The sequence below is a fragment of the Pan troglodytes genome, chromosome 9 (genome assembly GCF_028858775.2).
Source record: "Pan troglodytes isolate AG18354 chromosome 9, NHGRI_mPanTro3-v2.0_pri, whole genome shotgun sequence".
In the NCBI taxonomy this organism is placed as follows: domain Eukaryota; kingdom Metazoa; phylum Chordata; class Mammalia; order Primates; family Hominidae; genus Pan; species Pan troglodytes.
The window spans coordinates 37,539,373-37,558,489 of record NC_072407.2 but is presented as its reverse complement, the minus strand read 5'-3'; the positions used below and the strand labels follow the sequence as shown (position 1 = coordinate 37,558,489).

Genomic DNA, 19,117 nt, shown 5'->3' with positions numbered 1-19,117 from the left:
GTTTTTTTTTTAATTTGTTTTGGTTTTTATATATTAAATATAATGTTTATTATAGAATCTGTATATTTGAAAAACAGAGAAAAGAGTAACATATATACACATAAGTATATGTATGCAGCTCCTTTTTTTCCAAGTTTTTATTGTGGTAAAATACACACAATATACAATCTACCATCTTAACCATTTTTTAGTGTGCTGTTCAGTGCTATTAAACACATTCATAATGGTGTACAGCTATCACTACTATCCATTTCCAGAACTCTTTTCATCTTGTAAAACTGGAACTCAGGGTTTCGTTTTGTGGGGTTTTTTTGTTTCTTTTGTTGTTGTTGTTGTTTTTGTTTGTTTGTTTTTTTGACAGGGTCTTGCTCTGTCACCCAGACTGGAGTACAGTGGCATGATCACAGCTCACTGCAGCCTTGACCTCCTGGGCTTAAGCATTTCTCCCACCTCAGCCTCTCGAGTAGCTAGGACTACAGGTGTGTGCCACCATACCTGGCTAACTTACATATGTTTTGTAGAGATGGAGGTCTCACTACGTTGCCCACGCTGGTCTCAAACTGCTGGCCTCAAGTGACCCTCCCACCTCGGCCTCCCAAAGTGTTGGGATTATAGGCATGAAACACTGTGCCCGGCCAGGAAGTTTTTGACACCTGCTTTCTCCCCATATTCTTGCATCCCCATGTGTATTTTCCAAAGGAAGAAAGACAACTGATTTTGCAACAGGATGGGTGTGCCTTTGCTTCCTCCACATTGTGTGCTCCCCCTCAGTTTTTCATGAAGATGGTGCTCAAGATGATTTTAGGTGGAACAAGAGGTATTTCAGCATGGAACGTGGACACAGCACAAGACAACACTAAATCAACTAAATCACTCAGTGAGAAAGTTGTTCCCTTTCAACCCTTCTAATGACCCCAAGGAATAAGTCTCAGTTTAGTGAATATTTGCTTTTAACATCTCTCTAACCCTGCTAATTCCTTTTTTAAATAAACAAACTAACAAAGGGATACCAGGCTCAGCCTTAGAGCCTTCTGCAAGCAACAACCTCTAGCCTGAATTTAACAAGCTGTTTGGTTTCCATTATTCTCATTCTTACCATCACCTTTTATTTGTGGCAAATGATTTTGATTTCCATTTATGGTGGTAATATCAAATGCCCTTTCAAAAAAATGTGCTTAAGTTTTTAAAACAGAGTCCATAAAAAAAAAATACTCATTGTCACACTGGTCTGTAAAGATATGCAGCAAAGACCAAAACTGTAAAAGCAGTTTGAGAATGTTTGAAGATTAGTGAAAATTGTATCAAGCAATTAAATGGAAATATTCACATTTTCAACTTCCCATAAAGTTTCTGGTGCAGAAATCATAAAAGCCTCTCATATAATGCATTTCTTTTTTCTTCTTTTTTAGAAATATATAAAAGAGATCGACTATGATCAATAAAGTATGTGCCGAATCTCCTTTCTAGTCCTTGGTGTTGATGGGAGGGAGGGGGTCAGTAAGCTGACTGCAGCTGTAGGACAGAACATCAAAAGAAGAAGCCACAGCAATAGTTTTTAGTGGTGCAAATGGGAGTCTACTGACTGCCAACTGCATTTACTGTTTGAAAACTTGGAATCAAACCCAAAGATGTAAAGTGAAGCTTCCATCTCTTGGATAAGACATCAAAATCAGCCAGCACTCATTAAACAGTACTTGGCATTAAAAGAAAAAATGTTACTTCCCTGTCTGCAGTGGGCAATTTAAGCAAAGTCGGACTCGATTTACAAGTCAGGGTAATTTTTAAATGTCCAGAAATAAATCACTGTTTACAATAGTGATGAAAATAAGGGGAAAAGCAATGGAGAGTTTTCTAGAAAATTACATGAACAATGTAAATACTTTCCCCAAACGATGGGATAATGGGATGGTTTAAAACAATATATCCAGGCTTGTTTGTTTGTTTGTTTGTTTGTTTTTGAGGCAGAAACTCGCTCTGTCACCCAGGTTGGAGTGCAGCGGCATGATCTCAGCTCACTGCAACCTCCACATCCTGGATTCAAGCGATTCTCCTGTCTCAGCCTCCCGAGTAGCTGGGATTACAGGCACCTGCCACCATGCCCAGCTAATTTTTGTATTTTTAGTAGAGACGGGGTTTCATCATGTTGCCCAGACCGGTCTCAAACTCCTGACCCCAAGTGATCACCTGCCTCGGCCTCCCAAAGTGTTAAGATTACAGGTGTGAGCCACCCACCTGGCCAATATATCCAATCTTTAAAAATAAATCTAGACATAAAGCAATTAGTCTCCATTTTCCATCTCAAAATTTGACCTTTTTCTCAAGCCACTACACATTAGCTAGTTGCTAAAGTGAAGACAGATTCTACTTCTGGTCAGTGTTGTTACGATCCCTAGAAAGGAGGAAAACAATCTAAACATATTCTAGACCCAAGAGCCAGACTGTGATGGATTAGCTTGGTTACAAAGCAAAGCACTTACGTGAGCTGAGACATCGTTCTGGTGGAAAGCCTTCCGCAATGCCTGTGTGAGCCCTTTGGCGATACTGAACTTCAAGGATTCACTGATCTGCACTCTCCTTTGGGTGAGAAAGAGAACTGTGGGGTAAAATAGAAGCATGGCAATCAGGCAAGGCGGCAAACCTCATCATTCACTTGCCCTCTGCTCCTCCCAACCACCACCTTCTGCAAGTTCTGGGCAGAGCTGGTAAGCACAGGGCCATCATTGAGGGGGTGCGCTGGGGTGTCAGCTCTGTGGGTCCCGCTAAAGTCCTAAGGAAAGAAGGCCCTAGCCATTTGTGTGACCCGAGTAGAGAGAGAGCTGGTATGCTGGTGGCGTTTCATTTCTGACAGATGCTGCCTCTGACTTTGAAAGCCGGCTCGACAGTGCATGCGATGAGATTACTGCAACAACATTCATGGACAGCCTCCTTAGGTGCAGGCCCTGAGCTCGGTGCTGCAGCCTCAAACAACCCCGGATCAGGAAGGTGCCATCCCCACCTCGCAAGTGGGATGGAGACAAAGGACAGAGAACAGGTATTTGGGATTGAAAGTGACAGGTATTGTTTGAAGGGAAGCCTAGGACGCTGCCAGAGCTCCTAGGAGGAGCACCCAGCCCTGAGTTTGGTAAAGGGATGGGGATCAGGGAAAATTTCCATAGGAACTGATGCTTCAGCTAAGTTCTGAAGGATCACAAGAGTGAAATCTGACAAGGAGGAAGAGATTGCCCTCACCCACTCTCAGCAGAGGGAGTACCAAGCGCAAAGGCGCAGGGGAAAGAAGCAAAATATTTCAGTATACAGCAGTTCCCTCTTAGCCACAGTGTTCTTTCCATGGTTTTATTACTGCAGTCAACCACAGTCTGAAAATAGGTGAGTATGGTACAATAAGATATTTTGAGAGAGTCAAAGAGAGGGAAAGAAAGACCCCATTCACATCACTTTTATTACAGTCTATTGTTATACTTGTTCTATTTTATTACTGGTTGTTGTTGACCTTGACTGCACCTAACTTATAAATTAAGCTTTATCATAGGTATGCATGAGTAGGAAAATTCATAGCTGACATAGGGGTTGGTACTACCTGCAGTTTCAGGCATCTACTGGGGGTCTTGGAATAGATCCCCTGCAGATAAGAGGGGACTACTGTATATACAAGTTTAAGCTTGGTCCTAAGGGCAATGGGAAATGAGTTTCAAGCAAAGGAATGCATTTTAGAAGGTTCTTGACTACAGACTGGAGGACAGATTGAAGAGGTGGGACTCTGAAGGCAGAGAGATAAATGTGGCTGTTGTTACAGAAATTTAGGTGAGTGATGATGACAGTGTGAACTAGGGAAGTGGCAGTGTGAAACAGGATGGAGAGAAGGTGTATCCAGGAGGTAGAAGTGAAAGGAACTGGTGATTGATTAGATGTAGCTGGGTTGGTGGGAGGGCTGGGAAGAAGACAGAGAAGAGAATGTTTCCAACTTCTGCCTCTGAGGGGCCAGGGCTGCCTGCCACCCAGAGGAGAGTGGAATGGAGCAGGGACAGAGAGTGGAAACCCAGATGGTATAATTTCTTGAGAAACAGAGAGAGATACTGTAATTTTTGCTATGCCTAATTTCACAATTTCCCATTTTAGAATAGGATATGTCTCAAGATATAATTTCATTTAATTCTTTGTGGGGTGAGGAGGAAGGCAGGATGTGAGCATTCAACATTGGCATGCTCTTTCAAATAATTTGTCTAATTTTTTTTATAGCAAACATCGCCACACTATTAAAAGCTCTCCATGCATTCTAGGCCTGCTTTGCTACAGCTGGGGAATGGGGGCTTAAAAGACAGCATTCCATCCTTGCTCACAATTCTGGTGCTGCCCATCCCACTTTTTCAAGAAAGTCTTTCTAACATCAAAAGAAATCCTGGGCTCCCACATAGTGTGCAGAAGCTGTGCTTTTGCTATCAGCTAATTGAAAAAATGCATGACAAAAGCCCTTCTGAACTCTGTAGCACTTCCCAAGATGTTGTATTTTACAAAGCACATCATTCATTCATGTGAGACATCACTGATGCAAAATGGTACCTTTGCATTCTTAGACCCACTGGCAGAACCATGGTTTCCTGGGACTTCTGATATCAGGACTGATCCTAGGACTAGAATCCATGCCACATCAGGCCCTCTCTCCTCTAACACTTGCTAAAGCTCATGGTTTCTCAACTTTGGCCCTATGGATGTTTTAGGCTGGATAAATCTTTGTTGTTGGGGCTGTTCTGTGCATTGTAAGATGTTGAGCAGTATCCCCAGTCTCTATCCCACCAGATTTTAGTAGTATCTCCAGCCATCAAGCATAACAACCAAAAATGTCTCCAGACATAGCCAAATGTCCCTGGGGGAGGGTGGAAAAATCTCCCCTGGTTGAGGACCACTGATCTAAAATAAACATTATTGTTACATCTCTGAGGCCAGGCTTGCTGCTTTCAGATCAGAACAGTGGTCTCATACCTGTCTTCACCAGGAGCTTACTGGACATCTGACACTCCAGATTGGATGCCATTTTGCCAGTCGTGACCACTGCAGCCGATGCAGCAGGAAGGACAGCATCTGTGTTTTCTGCTCGCAATGGTGGCAACCGGGTGGCCTTCACTGAGGCTGTAATGGATGTCAGCGCGGCCGTGACTGTCAGTGGGCGTGGCGTGGATGCTCTGGGCATCTCCAGGTTGGTGGGGTTTGGGAGGCCGGTGTGCATGGCTTGTGGTTTCCTGGGGAGGTAAGTTGTAGACAACAGGCCAGAGGCAGTGTCCATGTTTCCTTGCATGGCTGTATGTGTGCTCGTGGTATGTCCTGTTCTTGCATACATGTAGGTTGGTGTGAATGGGAAGGCTGTATGGACTGCCCCTGGTGTCCTCTTTGGGCCAGATGCGGCCTTGTTTGTGACATTTTTAGCAAGAGTAGTCATCGAACTGTTCTTAGCTGGTCCTGAGGCCACGGCCAAAGGGCTGCTGCTGGTGCCCTTAGCAACCAGGGCTGCAGACAGTGCAGGTGGACTTGATTTCCTCAGAAACAATGTGACGGCAGCTGCTGCTGTTGGCTCTACCTTAGATGATACTGTGTCCGCTGTAAAGAGAGAAAAAACAAAGTTTGTCATTGGCTTGGAATGCACGTGTCACTTGTTCTGATGATGAATGGATGTAACTTATGGATTTGCTAGGGTGAAGTCTCTGCAATCTGGGCTTGCAGCGGACAGAACTTAGGCAAAACAACTCTAGACTCATAAAGTTGATTAACCATAACAAGAATGCCACTTACAGCACAGCTATGGTTGATAGCAAGGATGCTTACATTGTGAATAGTTTTGAAAGCTCAGGTGGGCACAGGATCAATGAGGTGACTACTTGGGGCTACTAACTCATTCCTGATAGGGGGTATGAGCTCCTTCAGAGCAAAGCTGGTATCTGCGTTGAGCTTGAAGATGCTTTGACCACAAAAGCAGTCATGCCTGTTTTGGGGGTACTGGGAAACAAACTACCTGCATTAGTGGCTGCACCTGTCCATTTCTTGGGGTGCTGAGAAGCCCGCAGCACTCTGGAGGAGGTCCTGGGAAAGACACTGGTCGATATAGAAGATTCAGCAGCAGACTGATATCTCAAGATGTTCTGGAATGGTGTGGAAGCATTTCTCTCAGGTGATGAATTGATGTCACTGGAAATTTCAGAACCTGTATCTGTTCCATCTGAAAGCATTTCCTGCAAGCTACCTGTAGAAGTTGGTCCTGGTGAGGTTAGCAAAAGAGGATGTGCTGGCTGGTTGGGCAACTGTAGCTGAGGATGAGACACGGAATGTTGAGTTGTGGGTGAGTAATATGCAACTTCAGCTGTTTGGAAGTCTCTGGAATGGTTGTTATTGCTTATGGGCCAGAGGTCTATATGGCTTCCAACCATGGTCATGTCTGACTGTTGCACAGGCTGCTCAATGCTTGTACCAAGGACTAGATCCTGAATGCTAAACCCTTCTGCAGTCACTGAATGCCCAGCAGTATCTTTGAAATCCTGAGATTTTATGGCATCGGCAGCTGAAGTTAAACCATTGGGAGGAGCTGTTGGAGCTAAATGAGTTTCCCAACTTGTGGTGCTAATTGTGTGTCCATTTAAATCATAATTTGTTTGCTGCTGCAAGCCAGATATTATTGATTCTGTGGAAAGAGATCCAGTTTCTGCTGAAAGAGAACTCCAGAAAACATCTGTGGTTGCTGGCTTTTTCATGTCTCCTATTGTTGAGGAATCATATACATCCATGGAGGAGGGCGATGCTCTCACCTGTTTGGAAGCTGAAGCTGGCAACCCAGAATGGTCCACAGCAGCTGCATAAGCCTCTGGCTTGGTGCTGGAAAAGCCAAGAGATGGGAAAACAGTCTGGGTGGCTTGTATGGAGAGTATGGAAGGTAGAGGTGATCCTGAAGGAAGGGGATTCGTCCTTGGTGCTGTAATGATGGGAGATGAGACACTACCGGTGCTGAAATCAGAGACAAATCCATTTACAGTGTGAAGACTCAAAACCTCTTTCCTTGGAAAGGCCTGGAGAGGAATCGTCACATTTGCCTCTTCATTTTTCCCTAAAATGGCTGTCACACTGTCCTTTTTCCACCGGGGAAATGTCCAAGATGTAGAAAGAAGATTAGGAACTTTGCTTGAGAGGAGCAAGTCTCTAGTTGCAGGAGAGGACCCATCACTGCCCTCTGCTGGAAGAGTGGGCATTTCTGGCACAGGAGATGGGGAGGCATGATTCTCTGTGGGCTGGAGGAAACTAAGTATGGAGGGAAAGTCGGCTGTCCCAGTTGATGGTGATGCGGGAACCGCCCCAGCAAGGATGGCTTGCTCTTGACCCAGTGTGGTGATATGCAGAGAAGGCACCAAAGAAGAGGTGTGTTCTGCCGAAAGGGCGGGCCCTCTGGAATTCTCTGGAGCTGCTGACAAATGCAGCGGGTTAGCAGAGTCATTTGCAGTGGCAGAGGCTAGCTTTCTGCTGGTCATTTCTATGGCCCCTGATTCTGCAGTCTGGAAAAGTGGAGGCTCAGCCTCATGGGTCGCTGTTTCTGTATTCTTAAAAGTTGGCAAAGACACCCCATTGTGTACTCTTCCAGGCACCCCAGCTTTGATCTGCTGGGTGGATGCAGGACCTGAAGCCGCTTCCAACATTGACCATGAGGGGCTTCCATCTGGAAGCTGAAGAAGACTTCCAAGTGCTGGGGGAGGGGGAGACGGATGGGACAGTTCTGCCATGGGGCTCAAAAACCCAGGTGTGGATGAGCCTGCTGAATGGGGACCCTCTGTTGGGGACAGCTTGGAATGCCATTCTGTTGAGGATCCAGAAACACCTAGATGAGGGATGCCTATGAGATCCTGGGCATTTTGGGATGGAGTGTGGTCCATTTCATCAGAAAATGGGATTAGGGGATTAGCTATGTTCTGACCTGAAGAGGGGTCAGCTGGAGCTGTTTGGGGAACTAACAGCACTTTGGGGGATTGCTCTGCTGGCTCAGAGATGATGGAATGAGGTGAGTCAGGAGCCAATGAAGAGGATGGAGGTGGAGGGAGGAGTGGGGGAATGTCTGACCTTGGGGGATGCTTTGAAATGGAGGAAGTCCCTGCCCATACTGGCTGGGATGGGGGGACAGCACTGAAGGATGTCCCTGATGGGACTGTGGACAACGAGGGGAGCATGCTGGTGAGAGGCAAACCTGACACATCGGCTGCTTCTTGTCCCCCTTTAGGCCCCGGTTGGACCAGGGACTCAGTAGAATCCTTGGAAGGTTCGAGGGAGGCGCTATGTCCGCTTCCTTGGTAAAGGGAAGAAGAGAAGTCCGCGTGAGCCCTAGTTCTGTGGTGTGTCTTGGACGCAGGGGTTCGGGCTGACTGTGGCAAGCTTGTGTTGTCAGAGGACTGTCCCAGCACGGTCTTGATTCTGTCTGCTGCTGAGGAAGACTTGACTTCTGTGAAAGGCCATGTTGGTGAAATTGGTAACAATTTCCCGGGAGGAAATGACTCTGGAGTCCGGGTGACATTCATCTGTAGATTGTCTGTTCCTGTGAAACAAAATATCAGGCCGTCAGGTGTTGGATGCTCATGAAGTGCCTGCTGTGGTCAGGTGCTGGAGACAAAGGTGTGTGCAAGACAGGCTCTGCCCGGACCCATCACAGAAGGCTCAGGAAACAGAGTCAAACAACAAATTACATAATATCAAGTAGGAAAATGTTGCAGTGAACCTACAGGGCAGGGTTGGTGGGAAGCAGTTTCTGATGAAGTGATGCTTAAGGAAAGATGTGGAAAATACTTGTGTATTAAAAAATTGTTTTGGTACCACCTACAAGGCATGGACTGTGAAACCTGCAAAGCTGAATGTGGTCAACTGCCATGGCCAATGACACCAAAATAACCTCATCCAGGAAACCAAAATGCATGAAACTAAAGAAGAACTGTGTATTCAAGCACAAATCTTTTTTAGGACCCTGAGGCATCTCATATGAAATATTTGAGGTTGTCTGCGTTTGGAAAGATGGCTCCAATGAAACATATTTATCTTCCTGGATTTAAAAGGATTCCAGGTGCTATCATTCACGCCATGTCAAATAGCAAAGGAGATTTTCTTTCAGATTAGGCTATTTCAGAAAGAAAAACCAGGAAGGAGACACTTCTCACAGGGCCTGGTGTCACTATAAGCACCTGCAGAGGCCAGAACTATCAACACTCATGTGTGGCCCCACAGGCAGACAGACAAGGAGGCAGGGCATAAGCTGGTGACCTCCGCTAAAAAGGAGGTGAGGAAACAACTCTTGGAAAGCTAGAAGTTCACTCTGAATTAGGCAATATTCTGAAAAATTCCTTTCTCATTCTTCCTTTTCTTGTTTTTAAAATTCCCCATTCTTGGGATTTACAGACACCCAAGAAATTGGCCTTCCATCATTTTTAGAACTCATCAGGGTATAAGCCAATACTACATCAGGTTTGTTGACTTGATTTTATAAGAGAAACCAACTCCATCTCCTAGGCAGGCCGTAATCATATGCCCAGCTCAGCCTGACTGTCTCCTGATCACCAGGATCAGGATCACTGGGGTGCTTTCTGAAGAGCCAAAGCTCCCTCTGGCCTCCACTGGCCCACCTCAAATAGAAATAAGTGGTAAAATGCATATATAGCTCCAAGACACTAAAGTCTGCATAGTATTTCATTAAAATGCATGCCCTCCTTAGGAACTGCTTCATGGTTTGCAATGGAAATTGTGTTTCTATGTTACCACATGCAGCCTAAGGAGGTATTCCCCCCTCAGACACTTGCAATTTTACACAGAAGGTGGATGCTGCTTTCATGCCTCAATCCTCCCTGTTCATGTTGCTTATCTCCTAGATAGCCTCAATTTCACACTTTGCATGCAGTCTTATCTGGTTACTTATATGGGTAAATATAACATCTGTATAAGGTACTTTTGCATTTTTATATTTTTCAGTTAAACTTTAGAATCCACTTTTATGTGGATGTCAGGTGAAATCTGTGTAGGATTTCTTCTTTTGTACCTTTGTTTAAATGGATTCAACCATGAGTCCAACTCATGGATTCAAGAATCAAAACAAATTCATCTTGTTTCAGTTATATAGCCTTGTAACTCAGGAAAAGGATGCTACAGGCTGAGCAGCTTTTGCTTTCAGCAGGAAGTTTTGCAAACTCTTTCACACACACACACAAAAAATTCTGCAAATAGGATGGAGGAATGGGGGCTAATACCAAGGGATCTGTAACTGACTGAATGACCACGGCCAAGAGAGACTGATGGAAAACTCCATGCTGAAGTGAAGAAAGACAGTCTCTAGTGGGTTTGCTTCCACTGGACCTTGCTGTTTTCCAGACTAGAAACTAGTGTTTCCCAAGATAGCTCCTATGAAGCACAGTATTCCAAATGTCTCATGAAGAAAAGTTTCTATGAACAATCTTGAGAAGTGCTTGAGATTCACATGTGAAAGTCATTAATGATGCTGACCATATCTTTCCGGCTCTCCCACTTCTAAGCCCATGGGAGGACTGAACGTCTTGGATACTTCTGTGGTTGATGGGGGCCATGTAACTAGTTCCAGCCAATGAGTTTGTAAGCAGAAATGACAAGTGTCTCTTCTGGGCTAGAACATTTAAGTGCTGGAGGAAGACTCTCCGGAACTTTCTTTCTCCATAGCAAAACAAAACAAAAAGAAACAAAACCTAGCAACATATTTCAGGAAGTTGCTACTGAAAAACAGAAGGAGGAGGCAAAGAAAGAAGAGAAAGAAGAAAGTAGCAATGTTCAAAGTGTTTGCTGGTTCACCAGCCTGCATCCCCTATGGACTCTGCTGACAAAGGATATATAGGTAGCACGAGCAAGAAGTTAGCCTTTGCTATTTTATGTCACTGCAATTTGGAGGTTGTCATTGAAACATAACCTACCTTACCCTAACCTATTCAGAAAGTGATACCAGAGTAGATTTGGAATTTATGTGGGCATATTCCCATCATCATGTAAATAAAGGCTCAGAAAACTCTCATAGTCAAGAAAACATAAGAGGTATATAGTAAAAAATTAATAAATAGGATATTGGATGGTTTAATTAAACTTTGTTTAGCCAATATTTCTCAAACATATTTGACTGCCGCAATATGTTTGGGATATTTCTCAGAAACATTTAACCTCAGAAATGACTGACTTAAAAAAAATGCTCAATGATCCACATAAAGCCAAGGGAGAAAGCATGTTCACTGAATTACCAAATGATGCCAAATTCAGAACTGATTTGAAGAATTTCAGAAAAACATGTTTCAAAGACATGTCAACAGACTGAAATTATTACTAAAGGAAGACATATATTAGGATTAAACAGAAAGGCTTGCCCTTAGTCCAAAAATTACCTAGACAGGAACAGGACGGGGGCACTTCCCTTTAAGAATAGCCTATGCTATCTGTAGGCAGAGTTGACTAGAGTTCCTTATGAACTAGAAGAGAAATATAGGCCGGCAAGGAAATGACAAATCCTTAGGTTACATTAATTTTTTTTACTCTTTAACTAGAAGAATAGTTCATACTTAGAAAATAATATCTACATGTAAAATATCTATATGGAAGTATCTATATTTAGAAAATATCTATATGAAATGAACACTCATGTGCCTCTTAGCTTAACAAGAGTCAATATTTTTAGAGCCCTGTCCCTGGTATCTCTCTGGGTTCCCTCTGTCTTTCTTCTCCCCAGAGATAACCACCATTATAGGTTGAATTTTTAAAAATTAGTTGATTTTCAAGGGGATCAGGTTCACCATTCTCTGCCCTACTCAGCGCATACCTGGTCAGCTGGGATGATTTCTGAGTGTCACATCTTAAGAAAAACATTAAGAAACTGATATGTGCTAGTACATGATCTTTTTGGAGGTGTTTTACATTATAAAAAGGAAAACGGTTAATAAAGGGAGAGTCCCCATTTGCACACTGGAGTGAGGAGATCCCTGGTGGTACTCAAAACTTGATGACTGCAAAAGCATATTGATATGGCTAGGCTTTGTGTCTCCACCCAAATCTCATCTGGAATTGTAATCCTCATAATCCCCACATGTCAAGGGAAAGACCAGGTCGAGGTCCTTGAACCATTGGGGCAGTTTCCTCCACGCTGTTCTCAGGATAGTGAGTGAGTTCTCACGAGATCTGGTTTTATAAGGGGCTCTCCCCACTTCACTCAGCACTTTACCTTCCTGCCACCTTGTGAAGAAGGTGCCTTGCTTCCCCTTCACCTTCCACCATAATTGTAAGTTTCCTGAGGCCTCCCCAGCCATGCTGATCTGTGAGTCAATTAAACCTCTTTCCTTTATAAATTACCCAGTCTCGGGTATGTCTTTACAGCAGCATGAAAATGGACTAATACACATATCATTCCAAAGTATCAATTTTATTTAAACATTTAGGGGAAACATACTCATATATAAAGATAAATATACATTCTTCAGTAGAATGCAAAATTCAAATGACTGATCCAAGATAAAACTAAGGTCTTCAAAGACATGTCTGTGCCTGTCATTGACCCTGGGGTATCAATTTACCTATCCTTCACTGTTATAGCAGATATTAATTATGTCAGTAAACATTTGAAAAGACTGATTCAAGAAACCACAATCTCCCTAAAACATGTGAAGAAGAAACTGGATGTGTTATTTAGTGCTCCAGGGACAGAACTAGGGACAGTGGGAAGAAGGTATAAAGAGAGAGATTAGAACTTAATAATAACAGAACATTTCCCTAATTATTAAAACTACTGAAAACCAAATGAGCTGGCTTAAAGTCAGTGAATTCTCCACCATTAGAAATTCCCCAAAGTGCATATTTTAGGTTCACTCATCTCATCTCACCTTTCCTTCCTTCCTTTCTTCCCTCCCTCCTTTTCTACCTTCCATCTGCAAATGCCTGTTGTATGCCAGACAATGGGTTAAGCAACGTCTTAAGGAAAAACATACATGGTCTCCAGCTTCATGGAACTCACAGTTCTATGGGAGATATGGACACCAGCATTTTTCAAATGAAAAATGATGTTACAGATGAAAGATCCATAGTCCTGTGATCTGATCAGGGAGGTCAGAAAGCACATCCCTGAGGAAGTGACTATCAAGATCCAAAGAATGAATAAAAGTTAACCAAGCAAAGAGGGTAGGGAAAAGCATTCCATATAAAGGAACAAGCATATGCAAAGGCCCTATGGCAGGAAGAGGCATCACGAGTACAAAGAACTGATAAAAGGTAACCACAGCTAGATCAAGAACAGCAGGTGGGCAAGATTAAGGCTGCAGAGGGAGGCGACAGCCGGACCATTGCTCCAGTAGCCATCACCTCCCTCTGCAGCATTGTAGGTTTTAGTTTGATGGGGAGGATGTGAGCAGGTGATTCACAGGAGCAAATTTCTGTTTTGGAAAAACCATCCTGGCATGAAGAACAGACAGAAAGAGACAACGGCTGATGGCAGAGTGCTTAGAAAACACCTGCAGTGGTCCAGGCTCAAGACGACGGGAATGTTGTAAAGAGGAGTTGAGCCCTGCATGGGAGATGGAAACAGATCCTCCTTTATGGTCCCTTTCAATTCTCAGAGTTCCAGATTCTATTATTGATTTAAATAGTTTGTGTTTACACATGCAATGTTTTGAGTTTTTTCTCCTTTACGCCTCCCATTAAGAGGTGGTGTCTATGTCCCCTCTCCTTGAATCTGAGTGGGCTTGAGTCTGTTTGACCAATAATGCCACGTGACTTCCAAAGCAACATCATCAAAGGGCAAGCCATTTTAGCTTGGTCTCCTGGAATGCTCGCTCTTGGGATGTTCCCTCTCTCTCTCCTGGAAGCCAGCCCCCACTCTGTGAGCAGCCCACACCATGTGGAGAGGCTATGCCTGACCACTCCAATCCACAGTCCCAGCTGAGCCAAGCCTGCCTGGCATGCCAGCCCAGACAACAGACACATGAATGAGGAAACCTCCAGACCATTCTTCCCCTAACCATTTGAATCACTCCAGCTGTCTGAATCGTCCCAACTGAGGCCCAGACATCATGAGGCAGGGAAAAGCCATCCGCACTGTGCCCTGTCTGAATTCCCAAAACCATGGGCATAATAAAATGCTTGTTGTATTACAGCACTGAGCCAGGGGTTGTTTGTTGTACTGTAATAATAACTGAAATAGTATATGTGTGGTCGTGTCCCTCACTTCTGGGAAATGAGTCTCTATAGCTTTAATCAGATTTTCAAAAGGATTCGGAAGCCAAAAATTGGTTAAGAACCCTTCACTTCAATGAAAAATAATTTTGCTTTATACATAAGATTTTAGAATTATGTCTATGCTAATTAGGTAAAACATATCTGTATTAATTAAAGTTGCATTATGGAAGGCCATAAGACAGAAAGACAAATTTTGAGGAGGAAATGAGAGATAGCTGATGTTTATTAGGGAGAAGGAGAAAATAAATTAGGAGAAATAGGGCAAAACCAAATTACAGAGAACTTAAAACACACTTTAGGAAGGCAGTGAAGTAAAAATTTGATCTAGGTGGTATGTCAGGCAGACTCTAATGTGACCCCATGATCTCCATCTCCTGGTGGTCATGCCTTTTGTGATCCCCTCTCTTTGGGTATGAGCAGAACCTGTGACTTTCTTTTTCTTTTTTCTTTTTTTTTTTTTTTTGGAGGGGGGACAGGGTCTCACTCTGCCACCCAGGCTAGATTGCAGCGGTGTGATCATGGCCTACTGCAGCCTCAATCTTTTGGACTCAAGGGTTCCTCTCAGCTCAGCCTCCCTAATAGCTGGGACGACAGGCACGCACCACCAAGCCCAGCTAATTTTTGTATTTTTTGTAGAGACAGGGTTTCGCCATGTCACCCAGGCTGCTCTTGAACTCCTGGGCTCAAGTGATCTTCCCGCCATGACCTCCCAAAGTGCTGAGATTACCAGCATGAGCCACCATGCCCAGCCAACCTGTGATTTCTTCTAACAACAGAATAGGAGATGGGATGTAACTCTTGTGATTATATGATCATATATAATACCCCATATTGCAAGCAGACTTCTTCTTGGTGCCTTGATAAAGTAAGAGGCCACAATGGGAAAGCCCAGCTGGTGAGAACTGTGGGTGGCCTCTAGGAACTACTGGTGTCTCTAGGAACCATGAACAGCCTCTTAGAGCTGATAGGCAGAAATAAGTTAAAGCCTTCAGTCTGGCAGCCACAAAGAAATGAATTATGCCAACAACCTGAGTGAGCTTGGAAGTGGATTCTTCCCCAGCCAAGCCTCCAGATGAGAACACAGCCCAGCCAATACCATGTATGCAGCCCTGTGAGACCCTGTGCAGATAAGCTGTGTCCAGCCTCTCAACTCATGGAAATTGTGAGATAATAAATGTATGTTGTTTTAAGCCACAAAGCTTGTGGGGATTTGTCACACAGCAATAGAAAACTAATACAGGTAGGAAGCAGGGAGCTTTGGAATGTTGTATGGTGAAGCAGGAGAGTAGGAAGAAGGGAGATCACAAGGTATCATGACTGAAGAATAGCATAAAGAATGGTGAGAGTTTGCCATCAAGACAGTCAAAAAGCAGCACAAGTCAGTAAGTTTGTTTGGAACATCATAGAGAATGAGTCATGAAATAAAGATTGTAACATAGCACCTGAGACTTGGAGGAAGTTATTTAAAGAGAAAACAGAGCTTTGCAAGAGTAGAAACAAAACCACACCAGCAAACACATTGAAATGTTGCTATGAAACAGGCTGTACTCTTATTTTTTAATTCCATTTTTCAAGAAAAAAAAATACTAAGCCATTCTAGTCAAATTACAGAATTTTAGTTTTTATCAATACACTGACTCCCCAGTGTCTCTCCTTTCCCCCAAAAAACCATGACTTTCTTCTACTTAGACTAAATGACATGAATTACTGTTTGCTCACAAATACGGTAATAGTCTTCAAAAAAATTGTGGAAAGCGGCCAGGTGCGGTGGCTCATGCCTGTAATCTCAGCACTTTGAGAGGCCGGGGGGGGGGGCAGATGACTTGAGGTTAGGGGTTCAAGACCAGCCTGACCAACATGGTGAAACCCCATCTCTACAAAAAATACCAAAAAAAAAAAAATTAGCCGGGCGTGGTGGTAGGAACCTGTAATCCCAGCTACTCGGGAGGCTGAGGCAGGAGAATAACTTGAACCTGGGAGGCAGACGTTGCAGTGAGCCAAGATCACACCACTGCACTCCAGAGAGCAAGACTCCGTCTCAAAAAAAAAAAATTGTGGAAAGCAAAGGTAAATCCTACACATATGAGAGGCAGACAAACAGAAATGGTTTGCTGCACAAGCCCCAAACTGGCTGCCTTTTCTGAATGTTTACAATAATTGCCCATCCAGGGACAAGCCAACAATCCCCTTGTGTTTGGACCGACAGCGTTTCCCACAAGGGGGAATTAGTAGTCTAAAGAATTTTGCTGGAAAGTAGCTTAAATGATAAGAAATTTAAGGAGGTGCTGGATGAGGAAAGATAGGAAACAGAGATGGATTTATGTTGGAAACAAGGGTGAAAGCAAGCAAGATAAAGACTCTCAAAATAATAAAAAGTTAAAATGAGTCATCCCTCCCATCTCAAGGAGACAAGAATGGGTAGTCATACAAAACCCTATTCAATACACAATTTATACACATACATTTTCACTAAGCTTGTCTGAGCCAGACAAGCTGAAATAAAACCATGATTCTCAGAGCTTCAGGAAAGTGACAAGTCACTCCGGTAAGGCTATCAGGCTCAATAACTTCCACAAATTAGGATCACGTGCATGTATGCACACGCAGGGTAAGTATCAAATGTTTTTCTGTGCTTTGCCAATTTGCATAGAATCCCATGAATGTTAAACTTAGCCTTGAACTAAACGCATCAGAGAGCAGTTTATTATCACTGTGAAACATAAAAGGAATTAAGAAAGTGCTTAGCCAGGTTTGGACACACAGAACCTGTTATTGACTAATGTCAAAAAACAGTGCAAACTGCCTCCTGAGACTCCCCACATCTCAGGAACCACATGCATAATGACAGATTGTTCAGGCCTCCGTCTTCCTGAGGCTCTTCGCGCTGCTAGTTTATCATTCTCAGTTCTTGTACACAAGACTCAGACCCGGGCTGTGATGCTGCTACACTCTAATTATTCCCGCCATGTAGCAAACAGAACTTTAACCTCAAGGAAGTGCACATGTACTGATCAGGATCCCCTTCCGCTGTTACCTCCTGTCTGAACCTCTCCCCCGTCAGGCCTAGGGCTATATCAGTCCCCTGGTCATGATGCTTTTATCACAGACCCCAGAGTCTGCTACTTAAGGAGTATTCTCCCTTCAGGTTCAATGCTGCCCTGGATTGCTTCCTGGTTTGCTCAAAACTACTCCTGTAATCCAGCCACGGTGGTGGTTCTTTCTCAATCAGCAGTGTCCCTTTCTTTGACTGCTGGAAACACTGAGGGAGAAGAAAATCTTCCCAAGGTGTCAGTATAAGCATGGCTGCATTTCCCACAACAGTCACAAGACAATCCACTTTGTCCTATTCACTGCCCACTGGCAGGTTTCCTTAACGGCAGCACTTAAAGAAAAGCAAACTAGATCACTAATAGCTCTTTAACAAAATAAACGAAGGAAACCAATTAAGAAACATTCATGGAGATGCCAAACTCCTCTCCCTTGTATGTCAGAGAAAAATATCTGCAGCTTTTGATCAGGCCCTAGAATCAGACTGGCTGGATTCAAATCCCACTTCTCCATTTGCTAACTGAGTAACCTTGGACAAGTTACTTAACATCTCTGTGTGTCAGTTTCCTTATCTGTAAAGTGGGGATAATTACAGTACTTACCTCACGAATGGTTTTAAGGGTTAAAATGAGCTGATACACGTAAAGTCCTTAGAATAGTGCTTATAGAGCACATAGTGGTCAAAAAGTGTTACTACTGTTGCTGTTATTATTATTATCATTATTTGTTCAGTCCAGGCTAGGCATAGATGCCATCAAAGTTTTGCTCAGAGGACCAGGGTTCCAGTCAGAACTCAGAAATCCCTGCAAATCATGGATTGTCAGAATCTCAAACATCTGTGCATGCCTCATAGTTGGCAGGATATTTTCATATCCATCACCTCACCTTGTTCTTCCACAGTACCCGTGAGATAGAGAATGAAGATTATCTCCATTTTACCAACGAGGAAACCAGAGCTCAGAGAGGGCAAGGGCTGGCTTAGTCAAGGTCACATCAAGAGTTATTCTGCAGCCTAGTGTGACTCAGCCCTGGGACTCCAGAGCCGAGGCTCTCTGCACCACGTGGGAAGGAGTCAGTCTTCCTCCATCTCCAGATCTGGGGCGGGCTCCACTCTCCCAGAGTGGTCTGAGAAGACTGGGGCCCACAGAGCTGCCTCATTCTTCAGAGTTTGATGATGTGTCTCTCTCCAGGGCTGTTTTGGCAAACATTACTGAGCACGGCTCTAAATCACCAAGACCCATCAGGCTTCCCGTTCCCAGAAGGTCAAAAGAGATGGACTAAGAGCCACAGCTATGCTGAAGCATCCACCCACACCCAACCCACTTACGCGCCAAACCCTTCCACGGCCCTAAGTGCTGAAGTTTGGCACCTGGGACCTTCTTGCCTAACGTGATTCCTCTTGGGGCTTTTTAAAACGAAATGCACCAGTCAATAGAATCAAATTGCCATGCCTTGAACTGATGCCAGCAAATAGAAGATTCTGTTGACTGCACTGATAGAAGCATTTTAACTTTCAAAGCTCTTTCACAGCTATTTCTTTTTTTAAAAAGTTTGTTGGTAATCTTTTGTGGAATCAGGTTTAAAAATAAAGCTGATACCTCTCCCTCCCCATTTTATTTTACTTATTTATTTTTTTGAGACAGAGTCTCATTCCTAGCACAGGCTGGAGTGCAGTGGTGCAATCTCGGCTCCTGCAACCTCCGCCTCCCATGTTCAAGCAATTCTCCTGCCTCAGCCTCCCAAGTAGCTGGGACTACAGGCACCCACCATCATGGCTGGCTAAATTTTTTGTATTTTTAGTAGAGACGGGGTTTTACCATATTGATTAGGCTGTTCTCCA

At 43.8% G+C, this 19,117-nt stretch overlaps 1 protein-coding gene across 5 annotated transcripts in view; it reads right to left on the bottom strand.

The window, feature by feature from the left end:
* The window catches only part of KIAA1549L (KIAA1549 like), a 298,917-nt gene that overhangs the window by 123,636 nt on the left and 156,164 nt on the right, over window positions 1-19,117 (bottom strand). For 2 of the 5 annotated variants that reach the window (XM_063782837.1, XM_016920649.4), the window contains exons 2-4: window positions 6,002-8,554; window positions 4,978-5,589; window positions 2,478-2,593 (exon numbers count right to left, since the gene is read on the bottom strand). In XM_063782837.1, coding sequence (XP_063638907.1) covers window positions 2,478-2,593; window positions 4,978-5,589; window positions 6,002-8,554 — 3,281 coding nt within the window. The remainder of the gene's footprint in view (window positions 1-2,477; window positions 2,594-4,977; window positions 5,590-6,001; window positions 8,555-19,117) is intronic. The other 3 variants (XM_016920651.4, XM_016920650.4, XM_054661274.2) reach the window with 3 other exon arrangements.